Consider the following 12,101-nt stretch of genomic DNA (forward strand, 5'->3'; position numbering starts at 1 on the left):
TCACCTCACACCAGTTAGAATGGGCATCATCAGAAAATCTACAAACAACAAATGCTGGAGAGGGTGTGGAGAAAAGGGAACCCTCTTGCACTGTTGGTGGGAATGTAAATTGATACAGCCACTATGGAGGACAGTATGGAGGTTCCTTAAAAAACTAAAAATAGAATTACCATATGATCCAGCAATCCCACTAATGGGCATATACCCAGAGAAAACCATAATTCAAAAAGACACATGCACCCCAGGGTTCACTGCAGCACTATTTACAATAGCCAGGTCATGGAAGCAACCTAAATGCCCATCGATAAAGAAGATGTGGCACATATATACAATGGAATATTACTCAGTCATAAAAAGGAACGAAATTGGGTCATTTGTTGAGACGTGGATGGATCTAGAGACTGTTATACAGAGTGAAGTAAGTCAGAAAGAGAAAAATATCGTATATTGACGCATATATGTGGAACCTAGAGAAATGGTACAGATGAACCAGTTTGCAGGGCAGAAGTTGAGACACAGATGTAGAGAACAAACGTATGGACACCAAGCGGGGGAAAGCCGTGGGGGGGTGGGAATGGTGGTGTGATGAATTGGGTGATTGGGATTGACATGTATACACTAATGTGTATAAAATTGATGACTACTAAGAACCTGCTGTGTAAAAAAATAAAATTAAATTAAAAAAAAAAAAGACACAGAGTGGCAGATTGGATAAAAAAACAAGAGCCTACAATATGCTGCTTACAAGGGACACACTTTAGGGCAAAGGACACACATAGATTAAAAGTGAGGGCATGGAAAAACATCTTTCATGCAAACAGAAATGACAAGAAAGCGGGGTCACAATACTCATATCAGACAAAATAGACTTTAAAACAAAGATAGGGCTTCCCTGGTGGCGCAGTGGTTGAGAATCTGCCTGCTAATGCAGGGGACACGGGTTCGAGCCCTGGTCTGGGAGGATCCCACATGCCGTGGGGCAACTGGGCCCGTGAACCACAACTGCTGAGCCTGCGCATTTGGAGCCTGTGCTCCGCAGCAAGAGAAGCCACGATTGTGAGAGGCCCGTGCACCGCAATGAAGAGTGGCTCCCACTTGCCACAACTAGAGAAAGCCCTCACACAGAAACGAAGACCCAACACAGCAAATATAAGTAAATTAATTAACAAACTCCTTCCCCCAACATCTTCTTATTAAAAAAAAAAAAAAAACCCCACAAAGATAAAGGACACTATATAATAATAAAAGGATCAATAAAAGGAGAGGATATTATACTTGTCAACATATATGCACCCAACATAGGAGTACCAAAATACCTAAAACATATACTAACAGACATAAAGGGAGAAACTGACAGGAACACACAATAGCAGGAGACTTTAACACCCCACTCATATCAATGGACAGGTCGCCCTGGTCTGGGAGGATCCCACATGCCGTGGAGCAACTGGGCCCGTGAACCACAACTGCTGAGCCTGCGCATTTGGAGCCTGTGCTCCGCAGCAAGAGAAGCCACGATTGTGAGAGGCCCGTGCACCGCAATGAAGAGTGGCTCCCACTTGCCACAACTAGAGAAAGCCCTCACACAGAAACGAAGACCCAACACAGCAAATATAAGTAAATTAATTAACAAACTCCTTCCCCCAACATCTTCTTATTAAAAAAAAAAAAAAAACCCCACAAAGATAAAGGACACTATATAATAATAAAAGGATCAATAAAAGGAGAGGATATTATACTTGTCAACATATATGCACCCAACATAGGAGTACCAAAATACCTAAAACATATACTAACAGACATAAAGGGAGAAACTGACAGGAACACACAATAGCAGGAGACTTTAACACCCCACTCATATCAATGGACAGGTCTTTGAGACAAAAAATCAATAAAACAACAGAGATCCTAAATGATAGAAAAGAAGAGTTAGATTAATTGATATATTCAGGACATTACATCCAAAAAGAGCAGAATAAACATTCTTTTCAAGTGCACATGGAACATTCTCTAGGGTTGACTTGGGCACAAAACAAGCCTAAACAAATTTAAGAGTACAGAAATTATTTCAAGCATCTTTTCTTACCACAATAGCATGAAACCAAAAATCAACCACTGAAAAAGAAACAAAAACAAAACAAAACAAAACAAAAAAACAATTACATGGAGACTAAACAACATGCTACTAAAAAACCCAATGGATCAGCAATGAAACCAAAGAAGAAATTTAACAATATCTTGAGGCAAATGACAATGAAAACACAACCATACAAAATCCATGGGATGCAGCAAAAGCAGTTCTCAGAAGGAAGTTCATAGCAATATAGGCGCCTTCTTTAAGAAACAAGAAAAATCTCATATAAACACCATAATCCACCATCTAAAAGAATTAGAAAAAAAAGAAGAACAAACAAAACCTAAAGTCAGCAGGAGGAAGGAGATAAGAAAGTTCAGAGAGGAAATAAATAAAATAGAAATTTAAAAAAAAAAGAAAAAAAATCAATAAAACCAAGAGCTGGTTCTTTGAATGGGTAAACAAAATTGACAAACCTCTGGTCAGGCTCGACAAGAAGAAAAGAGAGAAGACCCAAATAAACAAAATAAGAAATGAAAGCAGAGAAATCACAACAGATATCACAGAAGTGCAACAAACCATAAGAGAATACTGCGAACAATTATATGCCAACAAATTTGACAACCTTGAAGAAATGTTCAACTTTCCTACAAAATACAGGCCACCAAAACTGAATCAAGAAGCAGCAGACCGGTCACTGGAAATGAAATAGAATCTGTAATAAAAAAAAAAAATCCCTACAAACAAAAGTCCAGGACCAGATGGCTTCACTGGGGAATTCTACCAAACATACAAAGAAGAACTTATAGCAATCCTTCTCAAACTCTTCCAAAAAACTGAAGAGGAAGAACACTCCCAATGGGGTGACATTCTATGAAGCCATCGTTACCCTGATACCAAAACCAGACAAAGACACTACAAAATAAGAAAATTACAGGCGAATATAGACGCAAAAATTCTCAACAAAATATTAGCAAACCAAATCCAAAAACACATAAAAAAGGTCATATACCATGACCAAGCTGGATTCATCCCAGGGTCACAAGGATGGTTCAACATATTCAAATCAGTATGTGGGACTTCCCTGGTGGTGCAGTGGTTGAGAATCCACCTGCCAATGCAGGGGACACAGGTTCGAGCCCTGGTCCAGAAAGATCCCACATGTTGCGGAGCGCCACACGCGCCACAACTACTGAGCCTGTGTGCCACAACTACTGAAGCCCACATCCCTAGAGCCAATGAAGTTAGAACACACCCTCACACCATACACAAAAATAAACTCAAAATGGCTTAAAGAATTAAATATAAGACAAGACACCATAAAGCTCTTAGAAGAAAACACAGGCAAAACACTCTCTGACATAAATCGTACCGACGTTTTCTTAGGTCAGTCTCCCAAGGCAATAGAAATAAAAGCAAGAATTTAAAAATGGGACCTAATCAAACTTACAAGCTTTTGCACAGCAAAGGAAACCATAAATAAAACAAAAAGACAACCTATGGACTGCGAGAAAATATTTGCAAATGATGTGATGGACAAGGGCTTAATTACCAAAATATACAAACAGCTCATACAACCAAACAACAAAAAAACAAACAACCCAATCCAAAAATGGGCAGAAGACCTAAACAGACATTTCTCCAAAGAAGACATACAGACATGAAAAGATGCTCAACAGCACTAATTATTAGAGAAATGCAAATCAAACCTACAATGAGGTACCACCTCACACTGGTCAGAGTAGCCACCATTAAAAAGTCTACAAATAACAAATGCTGGAGAGGGTGTGGAGAAGAGGGAACCTTCCTACACTGTTGGTGGGAATATAAATTGGTGCAGCCACTATGGAAAACAGTATGGTGGTTCCTCAAAAAAACTAAAAATTGAGTTGCCATATTATCCAGCAATCCCACTCCTGGGCATATACCCAGACAAAACTAATTCAAAAAGACACATGCACCCCTATATTCATAGCAGCACTATTTACAATAGCCAAGATGTGGAAACAACCTAAATGTCCATCGATAGAGGAACGGATAAAGATGTAGTGTGTGTGTGTGTGTGTGTGTGTGTGTGCGCGCGTGCACACGCGCACACACACACATATGCAATGGAATATTACTCAGCCATAAAAAAGAATGAAATAAAGCCATTTGCAGCAACATGGGTGAACCTAGAGATTATCTTACTAAGTGAAGTAAGTCAGAAAAAGAAAGACAAATACCACATGATATTACTTATATGTGGAATCTAAGATATGGCACACATCAGCATAACTATGAAACAACAACAGACTCAGAGATATAGAGAACAGATTTGTGGTTGCCAAGGGTAAGGCGGGATGGGGGAGGGAAGGATTGGGAGTTTGGGATTAGCAGAGGCAAACTATTAATATATAGCATGGATAAACAACAAGGTCCTATTATATAGTACAGGGAACTATATTCAATATCCCGTGACCAACCATAATGGAAAAGAATATGAAAAATATATATGTATAACTGAGTCACTTTGCTGTACAGAAGAAATTAACACAATATTATAAATCAACTATACTTCAATACAATTTAAAAAAACAATTAAGTGATCACAGTGTTGCATTTGAATCTTAAAAACAAAAATCAACTGTTAAGAAAAAAAATGTATGGGAAAACTGAGGAAAATGAATACTAATCTGATACTTGATAACATTTAGGAATTATTGTAATTATTTCAGGTGTGATAATAGTATTGCAATTATGTTAAAAAAACAAAGAATCCTTATTTTTTTAGGGATACATACAGAAGAATTATAGATGAAATAATCTGATGTCTGAGATTTGCCTCAAATTACTACAGTTGGGAGATTTAAATGAAATAGGATTGGATGGAGAATTCCCTGGCGGTCCAGTGGTTAGAACTCCGCACTTTCACTGCCGTGGCCTGGGTTCAATCCCTGGTTGGGGAACTAAGATCCCGCAAGCCGTGCAGTGCAGCCAAAAGAAAATAATAATAATAAATAAAACTTTCTTTTAAAAAAAAGAAGATTGGACATGTGTTAAAAATTGTTGGGACTTCCCTGCTGGCGCAGTGGTTAAGAATCCACCTGCCAATGCAGGGGACAAGGGTTTGAGCCCTGGTTCGGGAAGATCCCACATGCCATGGAGCAACTAAGCCTATGAACCATAACTACTGAGCCCGCGTGCCACAGTTACTGAAGCTTGTGTGCCTACAGCCCATGTTCCACAGCAAGAGAAGCCACCGCAATGAGAAGCCCGCACACTGCAACAAAGAGTAGCCCCTGCTCGCCACAACTAGAGAAAGCCCGTGCGTAGCAACGAAGACCCAACGCAGCCAAAAATAAATAAAGTAATTAATTTTAAAAAAACTGTCGGGGGCTTCCCTGGTGGCGCAGTGGTTAAGAATCTGCCTGCCAATGCAGGGGACACAAGTTTGAGCCCTGGTCCAGGAAGATCCCACATGCTGCGGAGCAACTGAGCCCGTGCAGCACAACTACTGAGCCTGTACTCTAGAGCCTGCAAGCCACAACTACGGAGCCCGCGTGCCACAACTACTGAAGCCCGCGTGCCTAGAGCCCGTGCTCTGCAACAAGCGAAGCCACCACAATGAGAAGCCCAGGCACCATAATGAAGAGTAGCCCCCGCTCACCACAACTAGAGAAAGCCCGCGCGCAGCAACGAAGACCCAATGCAGCCGTAAATAAATAAATTTTTTTTAAAAAACAACTGTTGAAGGTACATGATGGGGTTCATTATACTATCATCTCAATATCTGAATATGTTTTAAGTTATCTATAATAAAACACTTTAAAAAAAAGAGAATATGTGTAATTGCTTATACATACATAGAATAGCTCTGGATATATACATATATACATTAAAAATATATAATACTATTTCCCACTGGGAAGGAGAATTGGATGGAAGAGGACATACAGGTAGAAGGGAGGCTCTTCGCTTAAAATCTTTTTCAAAAGTAAATTCTAGAGTAAAAAGATATCAGCAACAGCTCACCATTACTAGAGTTCAGTGGATATACTTTTTAAAATAATCATTATTTTTTGAAAGAAAAAAATATATTTTAAAATATCCATTTTTTGTGTGTGACAGAGAAATAAATGTAAGCCCTGTTTTATCGATGACCCTTTGAGTTCAGCTCAGAGTCTCAATTCCACAGGGAGTCAGGAGTAGAAGAACTGAAAACACTCTTGAATTTCTTATCCTTGATTCAATCCTGAGTAACACTCACTTTCACTTATAACTTTGTGCCACTTAATACAGTAGCAGATTTGATCACATAAAAGGAAACACCAAAGAAAGTGTACTGGAAACTGTATTTAGTAGCCTCTCGGTTCAATCCAATCCAACCAACAGCAGGAGCCAGGCATTCTACCTCTCACTGGTAGCCAGCCAGGTGAAATGAAGAAACTTGACATTTAAGGGAGACAGAGAAAAACTCTTTGTGAGTAGAGGTGATATGACCAGGGCTTTGGCTTTGTAAGCGCTCCTGGGAGAACACAATTGTCATTTATCAGTTCCACTGGTTTCTAACATATTACTTTGCAGGGCAGCTGACATATTGCTAGGTTTAAATCCTGCATGGTCTAAAACGGTTTGGTAAGTTAAGTTTAGATAGGTTTGCTTAGAGATGCACGCATTCCTCCACAGATACAATGCATTCTAGCCTTTTACCATGGTTCACGTATATGATGAGTAAAGAACAAAATGAAAGCTGCCACCCACCTTGATTCTTGTCATCTGGGTCAGGGTCCGACTTCAGTCTTTTCACACTGTTGCCACTCTCTGAGCTGTAACAAAAAAATATGGTGATTTGAGCTAGGTCCAATCTTGGGGATCAAACCTTGGGAATCAGGAGCTCCAATAACTATTTATATGGGTCTTAGGCAGCCTCAAGGAGCTGAGATGATCTGAAATGAAAAGTCTTCATTTCAGGCTCTTAATCTCCTTCCAGTTATATTACTGTTATAAAGATAATCTAGGGCTTCCCTGGTGGCGCAGTGGTTGAGAGTCCGCCTGCCAATGCAGGGGACACGGGTTCGTGCGCCGGTCCGGGAGGATCCCACATGCCGCGGAGCGGCTGGGCCCGTGAGCCACGGCTGCTGAGCCTGTGCGTCCGGAGCCTGTGCTCCGCAACGGGAGAGGCCACAGCAGTGAGAGGCCAGCACACGGCCAAAAAAAAAAAAAAAAAAAAAAGATAATTTAAACCTCTGACCAATTCAAGGGGTGAAGCATTACATCTTCAAGCATCACCAAAACATCAGATTTTTGTTGTCATCATTCATCTTGGTTAGAACCACATATGGATTTCAAGAATATCTGGACATGTTTACATATGAAAAAAATTTAGTTATTAAAGATTGAAGGAAATATCTTTAGTGACAGGTAGAGATTCTGAAAGTCACCCAAAAGACCTTCACTAAAAGAATATCTAGAGAATGTACTTCTCTCACCATGCAGCTAGAAGGCACAATGCTCTCCAGCTCCACTGTTACCACTAATATTAAGTAATGTTTGTAAATTCTTACCTAATAAAAAATTTAGGACAGTCAAAAAAAAAGAAAAAAGAATGCACTCCAAAGAGGAAGGAAATGGTCCCAGGAGGAAGGCCTTAATCCCAGAAGGAAGGGATGGTGAACAAAGAAACTTGTAAATACAAATCTAAACAAACAGTCTATATAAAAAAACAGCATCTAATTTGTGGTGCTAAACAGGACCATGCTAAAGTCCTGGACAGCATGTAAGGAAGGAAGAAGGTGACTGTAGCTAAAAGTTCTAAGGTCCATGGATAATTTTGCAGGAAAGTAAGACAGATATTTACTTTAGGTTTTACTAAGTATTCTTGATAAATTGCAAGGTAAGCCACCAAACGAACAGAAATAGAATACAAAAATCCAAACAAGTATTAAGAAAAGAAATGAATAAAAGATTTTAAAATTGTAATCAATTTTTATAAAAAGAATACATGGAAAAAAAATTTTTAAGTAAAAAGACAAATAACATTAAGATAGTAGAAGCTGGGGAGTTCCCTGGTGACCTAATGGTTAGGATTCTAGGCTTTCACTGCCACGGCCCAGGTTCAATCCTTGGTTGGGGAACTGAGATCCCGCAAGCCATGTGGCATGGCCAAAAAATTAATTAATTAATTTTTTAAAAAAGATAGTAGAAATTGTATTAAAAATCCTAATAAGTCCAAGCCTACCTATAAAGAGAGTTCAACAGACTAAATTTTAAATCAGCTATTTATGAGACACACCCAAAAATTTAGAAGCAAAACAACTTAAGACCCAGAAAGACTGAAAGTAAAGGAATGAAAAAAGAGTTAACCATGGCAAACACTAACCCAAAGAAGACTGGGGTACCTATATTAATATTAAGGAAACAGACTTCAAGGCCAAAAGTATTATAAGGGATAAAGTAGCTTAGTTTATAATGAAACAAAGTTTAATTCACTATGAAGAAATAACAATCCTGAACATCTATGCTTCTAAAAGAGCTTAAAAATATACTATGTTCAACAGACTGAAGAAAAATCAAGAAATTACTATAGTGGGAGATTTCAAAAACTCCCCTCAAGTACTGATAGAACAAGCAGACAAATAGGTAAAGAAACAGATGATCTGAACAATACAATCAATTAGTTTGTTTTGTTGTCCCTACATAGAACCCAGAACAAACAATTACAAAACAGATTCTCCTCAACTTGGAACATTCACAAAAATTAATCTCAGGAATAGGTCACAAAGCTAGTCTAAAGCAATTTCAAAAGAATCAGCACGTATAAACCATAATGCAATTAAGGTAGAAATTGATAACAAAAGATAAAGATTATATTTCATAGACTCTAAGACACCACTGATCATAAGGTATTAAAATGTGAGGGAGAAACAGGTTCATCTTAGAACCAGTGAAATATGGTTAAGTTACCTCAATATGTTTGGAAATTTTAAAAAATGTTTCTAATTCATGAGTCAACAAAGAAATCATAATGGATATTTAAAAGTACTTAGTTGTAGGACTTCCCTGGTGGCGCAGTGGTTAAGAATCCACCTGCCAATGCAGGGGACAAGGGTTTGAGCCCTAGTCCGGGAAGATCCTGCATGCCGCGGAGCAACTAAGCCCGCACACAGCAGCGAAGACCCAACGAAGCCAAAAATAAATGAATAAATAAATTAATTAATTAATTATACAAAATTGTATACAATGAAAGCTGAGGAAAAATTATAGCTTTAGATGCTTATAACTGAAAAGAGCTGAAAATTAATTAGCTTGGTATCTGACAGTTGTTTATAACAGAAATAATAAAAGTATAAGTTTGAAGAAAGTAAAGAATATTCCAAAGAAGGTAGAAGATATTAAAGAGCAAAAGTTAATAAAATAGAAAAAATAAGAAGTAAACCCAAAAGATCTTTGAAAAGACTAATAAAACTGAGACTACCCTCTTATGAAAATAGTGAAAATAAGAATAAAAGTATAATTCATCAATATTTGGGATGAAAAAAGGACAATTACAGACAGAACAGCAATCAGAAAAATAAGGAATACTGACAATTTAGCTAACACACTTGAAAAAAGACAAAATGAGCAAATTCCCAGAAAATATAACTAAATAAAACTAACTCAAAAAGACATGGAAAAACATAGATAGTCCTATAATCACAAGTTAAAAGAACAGGGACCAAAGTGATTTTATAGAGTTCTACCAAACTGCCACAAATGAACATTACTATCCTATACAAACTCCTCCAGGAAACAGAAAAAGAAGGAACACTCCCTAAATCATTCTGTGAAGCTAGGTTTAATCGACACATCAAAATCAGATAAAGTGGGGGGAAAAAAATACAGGCCAGTCTCCATCGTGATTCCAGATGCAACAACCTATACAAAACATTAGCAAACCAAATCCAGCAGAGTTTTAAAAAAAAAAGAAAGAAAAGAAAATACATCACTACAAGTTGGGTTTATCACCAGGAACGCAACATTAGAAAAATCTTCATTTTTTCACTGTAAAAAAGAAAAATTTATTTTATCAATTCAAAGGCAGAAAAAAATTGACAAAATTTAACAACTCATGGCTACCAAAAAACCTCTATGAAACTAGGAACAGAACTTCCTTAACCTTAAAGGATAGCTGAAAAAACAGAAACAATAAATATTATTCTTAGTGGTGAAAAAGTTAAACATTCTGTTTAAAATTAGAAATAAAACAAGGATGTGCACAGTAATTGTTTCTTTCTAACATTTTACTGGTGGTCCCAGCCAGCACAATAAGATAAGAAAAAGGAACTAAAAGGTATTAAGGAAGAGAATAAAACTGTCATTATTCACAAATGGTGACTCTCTACAGAGAAATTTCAAAGAATCGACTGATAATTTATTAAAGTTAATAAGAGTTATTATTAAAGTTAATAAGAATTGCGTGGCTGGATGTAAATATCCCAAAATCAATTGCACTTTTATATACCAGCAACCAAAAAAATATAAAATACCTAGGAAAAAAATCTAACAAAAGACATGTACAACTTTTTGGGAGAAAAAAAACAAAACTCTATGACTTTATTGGATGACTTTAATTAAAGGAAACAAATAAATGTAGATATATGCCATGGATAGAGAAAGACTCAGATCCATAAAGATCTGTTCTCTCCATAAATTTATCAAGCAATTTAATAACATTCCAATAAAAATCCCAATAGGGATTATTAAAGAATTTAAACTAAAACTACAATTTATATGGAAGAATGAAGTGGCCAAATATAGACAAGACATCCCTGAGAAGAATGTAAGGGGACTTGCTCTACCAGATATCAAGATCTGTACAAAGCTACAGTAATTACACAGAGTGATACTGGTCCAACAGATCCTAGGAACAGAAAAAAGAATCCACAGACAAACACGTATAGGTATGGAAACTTGTTATAAGACAAAGGTAACACCGAAGATCACTGAGGAAATGCAGAAGTATTTAGTAAATTGCTAGAAAATTGGCTTTTCATTTGAAGAAAAAATTGCAGTGTGATCCCTACCTCATACCCTTCACAAAAATCAATTCCAGATAGATTAAAAACTAACATGTGAAAGACAAAAATTGTAAAACTTTTACAAGAAAAACTATATTACGACCTCAGGGTAGAAAGAATTTCTTGAACAAAATATAAAAGGCTCTAACCATAAAAAGAAAATATTGATGGATTTGACCACCTTAAAATGGACCACCTTCAAAAGGTACAAACTTCCAATTATAAAATAAATAAGTACTGAGGATGTAATGTACATCGTGGTGACTATAGTTAATGATGTTATATTGTATATTTGAAAGTTGCTAAGAGAACAGATCTTAGAAGTTCTCATCACAAGAAAAAAAATGTGTAACTATGTGTGGTGATGGATGTCAACCAGACTTACTATGGGGATCATTTCACTATATATATATATGTATATATATCTCATATTATTATCAAATCATTATGTTGTACACTTGAAATTAATGTGTTATATGTCAATTATATCTCAATTTTTAAAAACTGACCACCTTAAAATTAAATATATTTGACCACTTTAAAGTAAAAAGATAAGCTATAGACTGGAGAAAAAAAATATCAGGACTATGTTTAAAAACAAACAAACAAAACCTATGAATCAATAAGAAGAATACAAATAACCCAGTAGAAAAATGGCAATATAAATTAACAGACCTTCCACACAACAGGACGCATGAATGGCAAATCAACATATGTGATATGTCAACTACATTTGTTAACAGGGGAATGCAAATTAAGACCATAAGGAGATACTATTTTATAAATCACTTTATTGCTGTATTTGTGCTGTCCAGTAGGGCAGCAACAAGCCACATGTAGCTATTTAGCACTTAAAATGTGACTAGTGTGGGGCTTCCCTGGTGGCGCAGTGGTTGAGAGTCTGCCTGCCAATGCAGGGGACACAGGTTTGAGCCCTGGTCTGGGAAGATCCCACATGCCGCGGAGCAACTAGACCCGTGAGCCACAAC

The 12,101-nt window shown here is 37.1% G+C and overlaps 1 protein-coding gene across 1 annotated transcript in view; it reads right to left on the minus strand.

Moving 5' to 3' along the window:
- PSME3IP1 (proteasome activator subunit 3 interacting protein 1) overlaps window positions 1-12,101 on the minus strand; it is a 47,238-nt gene that overhangs the window by 14,674 nt on the left and 20,463 nt on the right. The window contains exon 6 of the mRNA XM_055079080.1: window positions 6,818-6,882. Within this exon, the coding sequence (XP_054935055.1) occupies window positions 6,818-6,882 (65 nt within the window). The remainder of the gene's footprint in view (window positions 1-6,817; window positions 6,883-12,101) is intronic.

Source organism: Physeter macrocephalus, chromosome 17 (assembly GCF_002837175.3).
Source record: "Physeter macrocephalus isolate SW-GA chromosome 17, ASM283717v5, whole genome shotgun sequence".
Taxonomy (NCBI): Eukaryota; Metazoa; Chordata; class Mammalia; order Artiodactyla; family Physeteridae; genus Physeter; species Physeter macrocephalus.